General features: G+C 54.3%; 1 protein-coding gene and 1 long non-coding RNA gene across 2 annotated transcripts; both read right to left on the bottom strand.

Annotated features, from left to right (window-relative positions):
- Window positions 1-377: 377 nt before the first annotated feature.
- Window positions 378-4,299, bottom strand: LOC135305764 (uncharacterized). The gene is made up of 2 exons (XR_010366748.1): window positions 3,984-4,299; window positions 378-762 (listed from the first exon to the last, which is right to left on the bottom strand). It is a non-coding gene; the product is annotated as an uncharacterized LOC135305764 (long non-coding RNA).
- Window positions 4,300-13,653: 9,354 nt separating this feature from the next.
- On the bottom strand, window positions 13,654-15,904 carry LOC135306114 (serine/threonine-protein kinase pim-1-like). Its single transcript, XM_064429650.1, has 6 exons — window positions 15,887-15,904; window positions 15,553-15,603; window positions 15,235-15,348; window positions 14,982-15,105; window positions 14,158-14,334; window positions 13,654-13,909 (listed from the first exon to the last, which is right to left on the bottom strand). The coding sequence occupies exons 1-6, from the start codon at window positions 15,902-15,904 to the stop codon at window positions 13,803-13,805; spliced, it is 591 nt and encodes a 196-aa protein (XP_064285720.1). The 3' UTR covers window positions 13,654-13,802.
- Window positions 15,905-16,294: the final 390 nt, after the last annotated feature.

Raw genomic sequence — 16,294 nt, 5'->3', positions numbered from 1 at the left:
TCCTGTGTGAGCTGCAGCTGCTGCTGTGCCCTTGGCAGGGGCTGAGGCCGTGGGGCCAGTGGCCAGAGCAGCCTGGCCTGAGCAGAGCTGTGGGGCCAGAGCCGGCTGGGCTGGGCTGGGGAGAGGCCCTTGGTGCTGCCCAGAGCTCAGGGCAGCTGGCAGAGCTTGCAGGGAGCTGGGCTGGGCTCAGAGAGCTTGCCCCAGAAACCATCAGTGTCCATCTCAGCCTGGCTCAGTGTGCAGGGGCCAAGAAAAGCACCCCAAGGTCCCCAGGTTCTCGGTGTGGGAGTTGAGCTTGTGAGCCCTTGAGTCCTCCCAGGTGCTGGGGCTGCACCTCCAGCTCCAGAGGAGATGGGAGAGATGGGAGCAGAGACAAATAATTCCTGCTGCATTCTTTATTGTGTTTGCTTATGCAGGTGACCTGCATCCATATGCAGAGGAGGTGTTTTCTGTCAGATAACACTGGTGTAGTGAGAAGAATAATATTTTTTAGCTGAAAATAATATTTCATGCATAATACACAATGAGAAAGAAAAAGCACATATGATCAGAAGAACATTTGAGTTTTTCGGAGGGTGAGAGACTCATTGATGTTCCAGCAGTCAAACCTGTTCAAATACTTTCCTCAGGGCTTCCTTGAGATGAGAGGTGACCACCGAGGCCAAGGTCAGCCAGAGCTCTCCGTCCTGGCAGCTTTTGTCTGGGAGAACCCTTGCATGTAGGGAATTTTTCAGGGGGAGTATCAATTTGGGCAGCGAGCACCTGGAAAGAGGGAAGGTTCTTTTCCATAGGAAAGAAAGCACAGAGCCTCAGTTCTCCAGGGGCTGATGAGAGGCAGCCCTCAACATTCCAATATCAGCTGGACCTGTCAGGTAGCTCCCGGGACACCAAAGGAGCCTGATGTGTTTCATGTTCCTCGGGTCCCTGAGGCCCTGTAGTGTCACAATATTCTCCTTGCTTCTGAAGTGACACAATGGTCTAAATATTTCCATGAATCCCTGAAGTGGCAAAATGTCAGCAGAGTTTTATCTCCTGACCATCATGTGCTACAACCGCTACGTGTCCATCTGCAAACCCCTGCACTACGGGACCCTCCTGGGCAGCGGAGCTTGTGCCCACATGGCAGCAGCTGCCTGGGCCAGTGCCTTTCTCAATGCTCTCATGCACACAGCCAACACATTTTCCCTGCCCCTGTGCCATGGCAATGCCCTGGGCCAGTTCTTCTGTGAAATCCCACACATCCTCAAGCTCTTCTGCTCACACTCCAAACTCAGGGAAGTTGGGATTACTATGGTAAGTGCTCTTCTATATTTTGGCTGTTTTGTATTCATTGTTTTCTCCTATGTGCATATATTGACGGCTATGCTAGGATTCCCTCTGAGCAAGGATGGCACAAAGTGTTTTCCACTTGCTTCCCTCACCTGGGCATGGTGTCCCTGTTCCTCAGCACTGGCACATTTGCCAACCTGAAGCCCCCCTCCATCTCCTTCCCCTCCCTGGATATGTCACTGTCAGTTCCGTACTCCATGGTGCCTCCAGCCCTGAACCCCCTCAGCTACAGCCTGAGGAACCAGGAGCTCAAGGATGCCCTGGGAAAACTGGTGACTCTATTTTCAGAAGCAATAAATTCTCTTTTCTGCTGCATAGCCTTCAGAATGTAACTCTTTACAATCTCAGCCTTTTTTCCCCTATTTTTCTATTTCTTATTATGGGGACTATTTGTACTGTTGTAATGTTTCTCACAAAATACTGTAGTATTACTCTTAGCATATCTACCTTTCTTTTGAATCAGAAAGACTTGCAAGAGGCTTGTTCCTTTGGCATTTAAACAAAAACTGGTGCCTGCCCTGACCTGTGTGTCCAAGGCATTTCCTCAGCCCTTCTCTGGCTCTGCAGGGGCAGTGCCTATGAGCAGAGGTGGAGGGAAGAGGCTCCCAGCACAGCAGCACAGCCAGGGACAATGGCCCTGCCTCTTTCCACATCTGCTCCTCCCAGCTCCACACTCCTCTTCCCAGCCCTGCTGTGGGTGCAAGGCCGGAGTGCTCTGGCAGCTTGGTCACTGTCCTGCTGCGTGTCCGTGCTGTGCCCTCAGGCAGGGACAGGCCATGGGCACTGCTGGGACACAGCTGGGCTCCAGCACAGCAGCTCCACCAGCAAAGGGCATCTCCTGAGTGCAGGGCAGGGAGGCTTTGCTCCTATCCAGAGTCACTCTCAGGACACTCAAGAGGCTCCTTGTGTTCCTTGTTCTCCCAGGGCTCAGTGGGATGAGATCAGAGTCTCACTGGGGCCTTCAGGGGACTCAGGTCTGGATGAGGTTTTCCTTGTGGGTGGCCAGTGTCCATCAGATGCTGAATGGTCTGTGCTGAACCTTCCTGGGGCTCTGCAGCTTGTGCCAGGGCTGATGGCAGGGCAAGGTTTGTCTGGAGGGCCTTGGGAGCTGACAGAAGAACCTGTAGGGTTCCTGAAGGGACAGTGTGTGCCAGGGACCAGCAGGGAGTGGAGCTCACTGGGCACAGGCCTGGCCAGGCTGGGGTCACCCCAAGATCAAGGACTGAATGTCTGCTGTGAGCCAGGAGAGCTCTGCAGCCCAGGGACACAGCAGGCCCAGGGAAAGGAGTCTGTGCACTGCCTGCTCTGACCCTCAGGGAACTCCCCCAGGAGGATCCAGGGCAGCCCCAATCCCCTCTAGCAGCCCTGGCACAAGGCAGGCACCTCTGAGCCCCCTCCATGGCCCACAGAGCCTGTGTGGGAGGGGGTGAGTGCAGGGAGCACCATCAGCTGCCTCTGTGTGCCAGGCTGAGCAGCAGAGCCCAGCAGAGGCAGCCCAGGGCCCCGGGCAGCACAGCCCCCGTGCTCTGCAGAGCAGCAGCCCCAGCTCGGGGCTCTGGGCAGCAGGGCAGGGGCTGCAGCAATGGCTGCTGGGGCCAGCCCAGACGTGTTCCCCTGGGAAAGGCTGTGGGGGCAGCTGGCATGGGCCAGGAGCAGAGCAGGAGCCCGTGGGTGTGCAGAGGAGCCCTGGCAAGAGGCTGCCCTGTCCCTGGGCCAGCAGGAGCTGCCTGAGGAGCCCCGGGGCCAACTCTGCTGCTGGGCTGGGCAGCGGGGCTGGCCCTGGGGCTGCAGGAGCTGCCCGAGCTGAGCATCTGCTGAGCATTCCATACCCAGAGTGGCTGTCCCTGACCTCCAGGGCCTCCAGTTCCTGCTGCAGGGCCAGACCTGACTCTGCTGCTGGCCTGGGGCAGGGGCAGGGAGAGGAAAATGATGGACCCTTGTCTATATGAGTCCCCACAGTGTCAGAATGGGCTATGTGGTTCCATGACATCTGTGAGAGTCTGTCCGAAACTTCCCTTATTTTTTGCCTCTCGATCGTCATGAAAGCCAAGACCACCGGGGAAAGGGAAAGATCCTGTTCTGAAAATCCAGGTCTGTCTGGTCCACCAAGCCAGATAATTGCCTACGGGTATGTTTGCTCAACTCATGGAACACTGCATCCAAGAAGGGGCAGTGTGCTCTCCTTTGCCTGCATCACCTAGCAACGCTAGTGCTGGAATTTCTCCACCCTTCTGACTTGGCTGGACTTTCTCTCTGGAATGACCTTTCCGGAGGTCACCACAAAAGGACCCCCCCATTCCACCATACATCAACCACCGTGACAGATGGACTGAGATGGGAGAAGGTTTCTCCCTCAAGGACTGAGACGTGTGACCCCTACATGGAAAAGCTCCCCTTTTCTTCCCGAAAGGACTAAGACTGAAATCCCCACCATAGGGTGAGGGAAGGTATGCGTAGGGAGCAGACCAAGTTTTGCAAGCGATCACTGGACTGAGAAGACAATGGTTCCCGCCTTCGACGTCTGCTATTGACGACTCCTGTTCCTGATGGACTACTGATGGACTCCTTGTACCCTTTATCAATAGACTATTTTGAAATGTGTCCCCTTCCCCCATTTCAAAAGGACTATAAAAAAGGTTAGACCTGACTGATACCTTTGAGATCTCCCCTGACGTGAAGACGACAGGCCTCTTCGTCAACCGGACTTGGAGGGACTTTGTCATCTGCACGTCTGGTAGCTATATACCTCCTTGCCCTTCCTCTCTTCTTTTTCTTTTCCTTATTCTTTTCCCTTTCTTCATTCCCCTTCTCTCTCTAACGCATTTTTTTCCTATGGCTATTTAATAAAAGTATATGTATTTTGATTTTACTGCAAATCCCCTTGTCGTGTCAGTTTTTGCACCCTGAGATCAGTCAAAAAGAACCTTCACGAATCACGTCCTTAGGACGGATCGTGTCAACGTCCCACAGTGTCACAATGGCTCCTTGGTTCCATTAAGCCCCACAGGGTCACCATGGTCCCCAGGTCACACAAGGCCCTGTGGTGTCACAAGGGCCCCTTGGTTCTATGGAGCCCACAGAGTCAATTTTGCCAGTGGGCAGGGTCAGCACCAAAGACACAGACATCAACTGAAGGAATTGTGTCATTTATATAAGGTAAATCAGCAAAAATTACAAAAGTAAAACACATAATTATTAGAAAATAATTACAAAGGAGCAGCTCAGCAACGCACCCAATCATCACCACCAAAGATTGCCTGCAGTGATTAAGAAAGATGTGGCACCAGTTCCCCTCAGGCTTCACCATCCCTCAGATCCACACAGCAGCTGGGGGAAGCTGTCCCAGCCAAGGGCTGCAGAGCCACTCCTGGACACTGGGAATTCCTGCAGCTGCCTCCAGCCACAGGTGAGGCTCCAACCTCGCTGCGAGAGGGCCCAGCTCTGACAGTGCTGAATGAACAAACTGACAGCACTTCTAGTGCAGGAACATCTGGTTTCATTCTCCTCTTGGGTCCCTCCCAAAGCCTGTCCAGGGCCCAAGGAGGAACCAAAGGAGGTGACTTTGATCCTTCAGCCCCTGAACAAGGCCAGATGGGCCTTGTCTGTTTTTTAAATACAGAAAGGTAAATCCTCATTTCACCAATGAACACATACAGAGATCATATTCCTCATAGTGATACATTAATGAGTAGATACAAATATAAGATTTGCTGGCAAAGTTTATCTAGAGCTGAACTTTGGCTCAGGGCCTGGTGTTCAGGCCTCAATCAGGGCCTGGTGCTGAGGCCTCAGGACTTCAATTTGTCCTTTAACCTGTAGAGGAACTACAATTCATAACAATTCTTTCAATAACACAGTTTAGATTTAGGTATTAGTCATAAAGGCATTGCCTCTTGTTCTTTATTTAAGTGCTGTTCAGTACTCAGAGCTATAATTCCCATTCCTTTTAAAACAACCCTAATTAATTGCTATTCCCTGTTATTTTATCAAATGTCCCTTTTTTCTTGAGACTGTGTCTCTTTCTAGACAAGTCTCAATACTCCATTTCCAGCACAGTGTCACAACAACTCTAACGTGAAATAATAACACACCAAGTGCTCACACTGCAATGACAACAGACACTGCCAAAAATTCATTTCACAGCAGCCTCCAATTTGGCAGCCATAAAGCCAATGACACCAAGAAAAATTTTCTTCTTGCTGCCACTCTTCAACTGCTTTTTCTGTTAAGGTGATTCCTGACTGTTTGTCTTCAAGCCCATGAGATAGCAGTGCAACATTCCTGTCCCATGAGAGCCCAGGATCCTCCCTGGCCAGCAAGCAGATAATCCCAGGCTGTGCCCCATTTGTTTTTGTTGGAGCTCCTGGGATGTACTATTGGATATTTTAACAGGATCATTTGCTATTTTTTCTAATAATCAATTTATATCTTTACTGTAATATCCGCAGGACAGGGCAGTGCACATGGGGCACAGTGTGAACCAGAATCTTTGGTTTTCTGAGAACAAAGGCGCTCCTTGGGTGGAAAATGTTCTCTTGGCCCCGACTCTTCCTTGTGGTTGTTGCCGAAGGACCCTCAAGAGGGCACCCAGGCTCCTGGATGGAATTTGTGTGCAAGTCCCTCAGTGTCACAGCAGCCTTCACATGGAGCCCCGTGGATCGGAGCATTTTCCAAAGGGGCCATTGGGGCAAACAAGGAGATTTGGTCTGGCAGGATGTGTAAAACAGTATCCTGTAATATCTCCTTGTTCTCACACAGAATACTTCGCTGCAGGGACATATTCCCATTGCTCCTGCTCAGGTTTCAGGATTCAGTGCTGTCTTTCCCCAGAGCTGTTCCTTCACGTGCCTTGGGAGAGCCTTTTGGCCTCTGGGCCCACACTCTGGCTCCATTATTAGGACTGCTGCATCCAAACCCTTTATCTCCACAAACGGTGGTGATTGGAGGCGGATCTCCTTTATTCACAATTGTTCTTAAAATTGCAACATCAATTATTGTGCTACCCTGTCATGGAGTTGAATAATCCAATCTTGTTCAGTGTTGTTTAACAAAATTATTGTAGTTTCTCCTTGATATTCTGCATCAATTCCTCCTGCCATGACATGAACCCTTTGCAAGGCCAAGCTCCAAGCGAGCAGTTACCAAACCAAAGTGTCCTGGAGGAATCTGAATTCTTGTCTCAGTATTGACAGCTTTCATTTGCTTTGGATTTATCCTAATTAATTCCAATGCATGAAGGTCCAGCCCTGCAGCCTCTGGGCTGGCCCTGCCAGGGGCCATCACACCCACAACAATCTCCCAGGCAGTCCAAGTCTCACTGCCCATGGTTGTAGGTGCAAATTGGGCGCAGCCATGCACAGCCACAGGGTTTCCATTTCCCCAGTGGGCCACTGTTAAGGGTATGGAGCACATCTGGGAGATGGGTTCTCCATGGGGACAGGTTCCCATCTCCTCATTTTTTCAACTGTTCTTTTAACAGCCCCTTCACCCGTTCAACCAGTCCTGCAGTTTGAGGATAGTCTGGTTCATGAAAAACCCTGCAGTCTTAATCACGGTATTTTTCACAGTAACAGACAAAGCACTCTGCATCACAGTATCAGCAAACCCTGTAAAAATAGCCAATTTTATCCCCTCCTCCTTTTTCATTGTATACAATCTCACAAAGTTTACCTCTAACATTAGGGTCCTGGCCAATCATTTTCTGTAGAGTGTTTAATGTTACATCCCTGAGCAGCCAAAGCTGCCAAATTAGGATTGTCAGCACTATTTCACATTATTACTATTTTATAGGTAGATATAGATATTGATATAGAAATATAGATATAGCTAGATAGGTATAGACATACATATAAAATAGATATATATCAATATATATATTAAGGTCTTATTATCCTATAAATATGTACATAGTTATTTATGATATTAATATTTCACTTGCACAAATGCATTGGAGCTCAAGATTAAAACCTTCTGTTGCTCCATGTGGGAGCATTCCAACAGTAACTGTTCCTTCTGAAGGTGCTGTTTCCAAGGTACTGTTAACAAATTAATCTTTGTCTGCCCAAACCCACAAGTTTCTTTTGCTTTTCCGTATGCAATTTTTGGATACATTTTAAGACATCCAGGGGTTCATCCTCTTTAACCAACTGCCCCACTCCTCACACGGTGCTGCAACCTCAGCCCACTCCAGAGCCAGCCAACTCCAGGGAAGGGCTTCCCATCTGGGAATTTCTGATGGCACTGACTCCTCACATTTACATTTAACAAGTGACATTTTGTTGTGATCTGGCCAGACTGTGCCAGTTTTGTTTTACCAGTGGGCAGGGTCAGCACCAAAGACACAGACTCCAACTGAAGGAATCAGTGTCATTTACTGCACCTCAAAGCAGCAAAGAATCACAAAAGGAGCAGCTCAGCAATGCACCCAACCATCACCACCAAAGATTGCCTGCAGTGATTAAGAAAGATCCAGCACCATTTACCCTCAGACTTCACCATCCCCCAGATCCACACAGCAGCTGGGGGAAGCTGTCACAGCCAAGGGCTGCAGAGCCACTCCTGGACACTGGGAATTCCTGCAGGTGCCTCCAGCCACAGGTGAGGCTCCAACCTCGCTGGGAGAGGGCCCAGCTCTGACAGTGCTGAATGAACAAACTGACAGCACTTCTAGTGCAGGAACATCTGGTTTCATCCTCATTTTGGGTCCCTCCCAAAGCCTGGCCAGGGCTCAAGGAGGAACCAAGGGAGGTGACTTTGATCCTTCAGCCCCAAACAAGGCCAGATGTCAGATTTCATGGCCTTGTCTGCCTTGCAAATACAGAAAGATCAATACATGTCTCACTAATGAGTGGCTACATCTATCACAGTGCTAATGACCATGCATATTTCATCAGTGAGCAGATACAAAGATAACCTTTGGTTGGAAGGTTCATCCAGAGGCCACCTTTGACTCAGGGCCTGCTGCTCAGGCCTCACTCAGGGCTGTTGTCCAGGCCTTGGCACTTCAGGGACGTGGTTTAGTGCTGGGCTTGGCACTGCTGTGTGAACAGCTGGACTGGATGAGCTCAGAGGTCTTTTCCAACAGAAAGGATGCTGTGATTCCATTATTATATCCACTGCATTCAGCTAGGTCTATTTGAGCAGCATTACTTTGCTCCATAAGTTCCCTCTTGCTCAGCTCCTGTGGCCTGAGGCTTCAGCTCCTTCAGCTCCTGGTGCTAAGCTGCTCATGCTGAACGAGACGACTCGGAGAGATGAATACAGTCCATGCAGTTCCTTCTGGGACACAGCGAGGAGAGGGTGTGGAAAGAGGAGCATTGTTTGGTGAGGCCTCCTCTGCCCTTCACACCTTTCAGCACTTTGAACCAGCCAAGAGCTTTCTCCAAGAGTGCAGTGAAGCAGCTGTTCCTGTCCCAGGTCTGGCTCTCTCCAGTCTCTGACCTTGCCTGGCTTTGTCCCTCTTGCTGTGCCCTCTGTTCCCCCAGGGCTCAGTGGCTGCTGCCCAGGACTGTGGGACTGGCACAGATCCAGTGGTCGAGACTCTCCTTGCTGTGGCCTTGGAGCTGCCTGGGCACAGCAGCCTTTTCCATCTGGAAGCTCCTCATGGACAGGGAGTCCCCAGCTCTGTTCCTTGCACAACCTCCAGGAGCCCAGGGCTGCCATCTCAAGTCCCTGCTGGCACTGGGGGCTCCCAGGTGCCTCAGGCTGCTGTGACACCGCTGCACACGGGAGGGAAGAGTGGCAGGGGCTGTGCTGAAAGTCAGCTCCATGTGCTGCTGCTGCTGCTGTGGGGTCATTTGTCTAGCCCTGCCCCAGAGTCAGGGATCAGATCCAGGCCCTGCTGCTGCTCCCTCGGGATCAGCCCCAGTTTGGGTGTTGCTGTCAGGACCAGCAGGAGCGGTGGCTGGAGCAGCAGGTGCTGACAATGCCCCAAGCCCCGGGGCTGGAGGGGTCCCTGGGCTGGGCTGGGAGGGAGCTGCCCCTTGTTCTCCCTCTGCCCCAAGCAAAGCTGGTCCGGGCACAAGTGGGGCAGCACAGCCAACAGGGAGCCTGCGAGTCTCTTCCAGCCCTGGCTGCTCAGAGTTTGGGCCTTGGAGCTTCAGGTGGCCAAAGGCAGCTGCTCCTGGTCCCTCTGTGTGCCCGTGTTCAGCAGTGCTGCTCCATCAGTCTGTGCCCAGCAATGAGGAAAAGCCTCAGCCCTGCAGGGCCAGGAGCTGCCGGGCTCTGCCTGAGCAGCTCAGCCAGCAGGAAGGGAGCTGCTCCACATGGGAACCAGGAGCAAAGGGCTGCAGCACCTCGTGCTGGGGCAGAGCCCGAATTCTGAGAGGGAATAACAGAGTTATTCGTGTGCATTGGTGCATCAGCACTGCAGGTGCTGTGCCTGCAAACACAGGGTTTGAGATCTGCAAAAGAATTCTGCAGCTCTTGACTGGATCAGGATGTCAGCAGTGCTGAACTCCAGCACAGTCCAAATGAAACACTTCACACCTCTGCTCATATCTGCTAGATTTTTTTCTTAAGGGTATCCAGAGTAAAGTAAACAGAGGAGGAGCTGACATTTTCATTGTTTATCAGAAATGTTTCTCATTTTGCTATACATTCCTTTTTTATTATGAGTTCTCTGTTTAAAAAAAAAAGGAGAAAAGAAAAATATGAAAGATAAAAACAAAAAACAAATGTGTAGTGAAAATCTTCTCTTAACTTTGGATTAAGAGGTAACTGATCTTTTTAAAAAGAGAACTCAGTTACTTTGTAAAGGTTCTGATGGCATGGATCCCTATTACTGACCTCAGCATCCCTTTTTTAACAGATTCTGGGTTTTGTTTTCAATATTAAGTTATTTTAAATTGTGGTTGAATCAATAGGAAGTTGAAAGATGGATTGTGGATGACTGTGTCTTGAGTGTAAAAATATTACACTTTGGAATTTGGACCTAAAGTGTTGGAAATTAAAGTTATAAATCCCAGTGGATTGTGTGACAGCAGCTTTTCCTGGAGGATGTGCAGTGCTCCAAGCACTTCATCAGTGGGGTTGGGGGTACTTGGACCTTTGTCCTGTGCCACTCTGAGATGTCATGGAATGGAACGTCACCTGCCACCAGCCCAGGTCACCCTCTGCCACCAAACCTCCTTGGACCTTGTGCCCCCAGACAAGCACAAAGTGTTTCTGCTGCTCCCCCTTTTACACAAACCCAGAGAGATTTTTCCAAGTCTCATGTCTGAGTTGGGCCAAATTCCTAGAGAAGCAGCAGCCTATCCCAATGAATATGGTGAGTTATGTGGATGGTTGTGAGCTCCACTTCCTGCCTAGAAATCCTGAAACTGCTTCTGAATGCTGCTCCTTCAGCTCTGGGACACCTTCTCACACAGAGCTGGGAAAAAAATCCCCTGGCCAACAATTAAAGAGTGAGTTATGCCAAAGTTAGAGCTCTGTGGGAAATCTCTATCCATCCCTATCCTATTAAAATATCCATACGTGGGGGTGTGCATGGATTTGTCTTGTGTACAAAGGACGGAGCGTGCAAGAAACGTGGCTGCCACTTTCACTGTCCGTGTTCATCCCATACCCATGGGTACAGAGACATTATGGAAACCCGGGCACACACAGAGCCTTCTGTCCATGGATACAGAGACATCCAAGAGCCCCTGGCACACACAGAGCCTTCTGTCCCTGGATATAGAGACATCCAAGAGCCCCTGGCACACACAGACCCTTCTGTCCCTGGATACAGAGACATCCAAGAGCCCCTGGCACACACAGACCCTTCTGTCCCTGGATACAGAGACATCCAAGAGCCCCTGGCACACACAGACCCTTCTGTCCATGGATACAGACACATCCAAGAGCCCCTGGCACACACACAGACCCTTCTGTCCATGGATACAGAGACATCCAAGAGCCCCTGGCACACACAGACCCTTCTGTCTCTGGAGGATGGAGCGTGGCGGGTGGGGGCGGTTGGTGGGCAGCGAGTCCCGGACAGCAGGCCAGACCCGGCTCCAGCCCTGCCAGGCCCTGCCAAGGCTCAGTGCAGGATCCTCTGGAATGGGACAGCCTTTCAGCCTTGTCTCTGCCCAGAGGGGCAGTGCTGGCCTGGCAGCACAGGTTGTTTTCCCCTCAGGCTGCAGGAGATGAGAACACAACACTTGCCAGCACTGAGTGCGAGGCACAGCTCCGGGTGCTCCCCATCAACCTCAGCTCTGGGAGCACTGTCTGCCCCAAGCTCCAGGGGCTGCAGTGGGAGCCCGGCTGGGCTCTGCCCTGGGGCCATCCTGCAGAGACAGCTGGAAACAGGGAGCATTCAGCTGCCACAAACAGCCAAGCCAGGGCTGCAGGGCAGCTGCTCCAGCCCGGACTGCACTGCTGTGTGCTGTGCTCTGGGGCTGGGGCTCCCCACACAGGGGACTGGACTGGAGTGCCAGAGGAGACAGAGAAGCTTCAGCTTCAGCCTCACTGAGGTGGGTGCATCAGCTGGGAAGAGTGGGGAGTCTCAAGGGGATTCACAGAGCTCATCCTGCTGCAAGGACCAGGAAAAGGGAGTGGGAACTCAGCACTGAGGAGAGCTGAGGGCTGGAGAGTGGCTCTGAATGACACTAAAATGCCACTGGACCTCTGAAACACTGCTGCTCCTCAGCCAGTGACAGCATGAGTCCCTAAACCTGGGGCTCGGCCTTCCTTGTGGTCAGGGGCAACAAGGAAGGCCAGCAAGTGATGGAGACAGCAACGGGCTGGGAATTCACTGGGGGAAAAAAGGGAGCAGTTGAGAAGTGAAAGGCAGGTGGGGGAGAGAACTGTTCAGAGAAAGGGCTGAGCTACATCTTGAGCAAGCTGAAAAATGTCATTTGGAGTCATCCCAGATTGATTTGATTTCAGAAGATATTGAACAAGTTTAATTTTTGGGAGGTGCCACTCTGCAAACTTGAGCTGTGTTGCCAAAACGCTCAAGCAAGTCTGTGCTGCAGGTGACACCATTTCTTCTTTGGCTGATTCCGGCCCGGTGCTGAGCTCCAGCAGAGCCCTGGCAGAGCCCAGAGCAGCCTCAGCATCCGCAGAGCCCGGCTGCAAGGAGAGAAAGCAGAAACTGCCCGTCAGCTGAAGGCTCCTGTCCCCTTGTCCCAGCTGCCCGTGGTGCCCAGGCCGTGCTGGCCGTGCCCAGAGCTGTGCCCAGAGCTGCCCATCAGTGCTGCCTTTGGGAGCAGGGCAGGAGGGCAGGACATGTGCCCAGCCTGCAGCCAGCCTTGGCACATCCACCTGCTCAGCAGCTGCCCAGAGCAGGATGCTCCTGTGCTTGCTGCCATCTCCCAAAAGCTCTGATCCCACCCTGCCAAGCAGACGGAGACCCACCTCATGCCATCCATGGCTGGAAGAAAAGCTGGTCCCAGACGATGTCCTCAGCCTGCTCCAAGGGCACGGCCCATCCACGCCACAGCTGCTCCCAAGCACTTCCCGATCCAGACTGGACCAACCAGAATGCTTCCTCTAGAAAAACAAACAACAAATTGTTGAAAATAGATTACAGACATAAAGGGAAAAAAAGAACAAAGGGAAAAATCATATGTCTGTGAGGGGATTGAGGAAGGCCCAAGCCCTGCATGCCAGGGAAAAACCCAACCATGTGTGAGCAACACCCAGGTTTTCTCCCTTCCCCCTGCACTGTCCCCCACAATAACCGTGATCCCAAAGCAAACAAGGGCAGTGGAGCTGCCCAAGCCCTTCCTTGCCTGCACAGCAAAGCACCTGTGCACAGATTTGGGAGTCCCACCTCTGCTCCCACCATGGGGGTTTGTTTGTGTTGCGCTGGCTGCCCCAGCCCCAGCCCCAGCCTGGAGCACGGTGGGTGCTGGGGGCTGTTGGCAGGACCAGGAGCCCACTCCCATTTCGTACACACCCCAGCCCATGCCCCCAGCCCTGCCAAAAGCAGCTGGGGAGCCGACTGAAGGATCAGCTGCATCTGCCCCCGTAAAGGGGGGAACCTTTGCTTCCCAGCCAGGCTGGGCAATGCCCAAATCTGGGAGCATTTCCCCACGTGTGGACTCATCTGCAAATCCCCTGTGGAGTTTGGCTTTGAAGAAGGTGCCACAATCAAAGTGCATCACCTTCAACTGCTGGTGGCCAGGTTGAGGAAGAGGTTGTCATCCTTCCTGTCATCCTCGCTGTCTCCTGCAGCAGCAGCCTCCCCCAGTACAGCTTCTCTGGGGGCTCCTTCTCCTTCCCTGGGGTGAGACCAGGCTGTCAGGGCTCTGCCCAGGGCCCCAGCTGTCAGGGAACCAGGACAAGCAAAACCTGCTTGGATGGCAGCCACCAGGGCTGGGCAGAGCAGCTCAGCTCCAGCACAAGGGCTGCATGTTCCCATCCCATGACCCTGGTGCAGTGACACGGGCTGGCTTTCTTTGCTTCTCATTGCCAAGGCATGTGTGCAGCTGTAACTTACCAGGGCCCTGCAGCTGAGTGTGCCTGTGGCTCTCTCCCTTCTTCTAGGGCAGATGAATATCCTGCATCCAAGGATGACAGAACACCTCTTCTAATGAGGGTCTGGCCAAGGGATGCATGGATAAACACCACCCAATCAGATTTTGGCACTCTGGGGAGAGAAACCAGAAACTGCCCGTCAGCTGGAGAAGGCTCCTGTCTGCTTTGCCCCACTATTCCCATGCCCAGGCCATGCTGGATGCGCTCAGAGCTGGGCCTGAACTTTCCCATCAATTCTTGGTTTTGGGGGAGAGCAGGACATGTGCCACCTCCTCAGCAGCTGCCAGAACGGGATGCTCCCGAGCCCGCTGCTGTCTCCCAGCACTGGTATTCCCCCTGTGCCCAGAGAAGAGGATTCACCTGGAGAGAGCCGTTGTGGCAGCGAGAGCAGGCCCCAGCTGAAGTTCCAGCCCCTCCTGAAAGGCATCTTCCCACAGACCATCTCGTGCAGCAGGATGCCCAGGGACCAGATGGTAGCTGGCTCGCCATGGTACCAGCCAAAGCGGGTCCATTCCGGGGGGCTGTAGGATGGTGTTCCTGTGGAATACAGATGGAGTTCATCAGGGGGATGCTGCTGCTCCCAGAGCCTGGCCCCAGCATCCCTGGGCATGTGGGGGCTGCATCAGTGGCACACAGGGTGACCACTGTCCTCTCACCAGCATCTGGGACTGGTGTACAAACTTGGGATTGCAAAAGAAGCCACTGGTGTGGGAAGGGGACAGTGGAAGCCCTGGCCAGGCCTGACCATGACATGCAAAGGAAATACCCACTGCGTGCTGGGGAAAAACCATGCCCTCATTCTCCCTGCCTGCACTGCCCCAAACATATTATAAAGGCAAGACAAACAGGGCAAGTGGAGCAGTCCAAGCCCTTCCTCTTGCCTGCACACAAACCGGCTGGGACACAGGTTCCGACCTCCCTCTCTGCTACCCCCACCCACGGCTGTTTTTGTCAGGCTGGCTGCCCCAGCCCAGCCCCAGTCCTGGGCACAGTGGTGGGCAAAGGCTGCCAGCAGGGCTGGAAGATGGCTCCCCACCCACCCCTGCTCTAAAGCAACTCAGCTGCAGATTCAGTCCCATGAGTGGCAGCAAAAGGGAGAATCCCCGCTGCCACACCCAGCTTGGGCCCTGAGATCTTGGGCCATGAGATGCCAGGAGCAGGAGCACAGTCCTGTGTAGGCTCACCTGCAAAGTGAGTGTAGGCTGTCTCTTGCAGGTAGGTGCCACAGCCAAAGTCAATCAATTTGGCCTGCCCGGTGGCCAGGTCAACCAGGATGTTCTCTGGTTTGATATCGCGGTGCAGGACCCCGCAGCTGGTGCAGTGCCGCACGGCCTCCAGCACCTGGCGGAACAGCTGCCGCGCCACCTCCTCGTGCAGGAACCCCCGTGCCCGAATGAAATGCAGGAGGTCCTGAGACTGCTCTGGCCGCTCCAGCACCATCACAATGTCGCTGGGGAGCTCAAGCCACTCCAGCAGCTGGATGACACCGGGGAAGCCTGTGGACACCTTGTCCTGCAGCACAACCTCCAGGGGAGCGCTGGTGCCGTCGGGCTGCGGGAGGAGCACGATGCCGTCAGTGGGGCTGATGCTGGGCCAGGGCTGGGCAACCCCTCAGCCAGCCCGGGATGCTCTGCGCCCTGCGCTGGCCCCACGCCCGCTCTCCCTCGGGATGTCCTGGCGGCTTCCACCCTGCCGGGGCTCGGCTCATCGCCGCCCGGCACGGCCCGGCTTCTCCCGCTGTCCCGGCTCACTCACCAGCTCGCTCCAATGCCAGATGCGGTTCCGTGGCACCCTTTTGATGGCCACCTGCAAGCCAAGGGGAGCAGCGGGGTCAGCTCAACGCCCGCCCTGCCCAGCCCCATCCTCCTCCTCCTGCGCCCCCTCCTCCTCCGCCCACTGCCGGACCCACCGCTCACCGGGGCGCCGTCCGAGAGCCGCGTCGCCGAGCAGACGCTGCCGAATCCTCCACGCCCCAGCAGGGAACCCAGCCGGTACCGCTCCTGCAGGGCCTCCTGCGCCTTCCCTGCGGGCGGGACGCGGCTGTCAGCGCTCGGCCCGGGGCCAGCAACGGCCCCCGAGCGCCCCTCACCCGCCCCGGCCCGGCCATCCCCCAGCGTTCGCTCTTTGCAACGCGACCCGGGAGCCGCGGGGCCGGGGGCCGCGCTGCCGAGCGGCGGAGCTCGGGCCGGGCAAGCCGCAGCGGAGGCGGCGGGAGCGGCGGGGCCGCCTGTGTCCTCCGCGGGCCCCGGGAGGAGCCGGAGCCGGGGCCGGGCTCGGGGTCGGGGTCGGGGTCGGGGTCGGGGTCGGGCCAGGCGGAGCCAAAAGCCGGCGTTGCCGCCCCAGCCCCGGGCACTGATCCCCGCCCAGCAGCGCCACCGCCAGCACGGCCAGAGCCGGGCTGAGGCCAGGAGCCGGCGGGACGGCCGGGGGCGGGCACGGGGGCATGGCCCAGCCCGGCACGGGGAGAGGGAGGCGGGGAGAGGAGGGGAGACCGGGA

This window comes from Passer domesticus, chromosome 8 (assembly GCF_036417665.1).
Source record: "Passer domesticus isolate bPasDom1 chromosome 8, bPasDom1.hap1, whole genome shotgun sequence".
NCBI lineage: Eukaryota > Metazoa > Chordata > Aves > Passeriformes > Passeridae > Passer > Passer domesticus.
This window is presented reverse-complemented; position numbering and strand designations above follow the sequence as displayed.

Coding starts and splice junctions, on each gene's coding strand:
- LOC135306114 (XM_064429650.1), bottom strand. Junction 15,349..15,552: donor TCTGGCATTGGAGCGAGCTG/GTGAGTGAGCCG, acceptor CTCCTCCCGCAG/CCCGACGGCACCAGCGCTCC. Junction 15,106..15,234: donor TCCCCAGCGACATTGTGATG/GTGCTGGAGCGG, acceptor TGCACCAGCTGC/GGGGTCCTGCACCGCGATAT.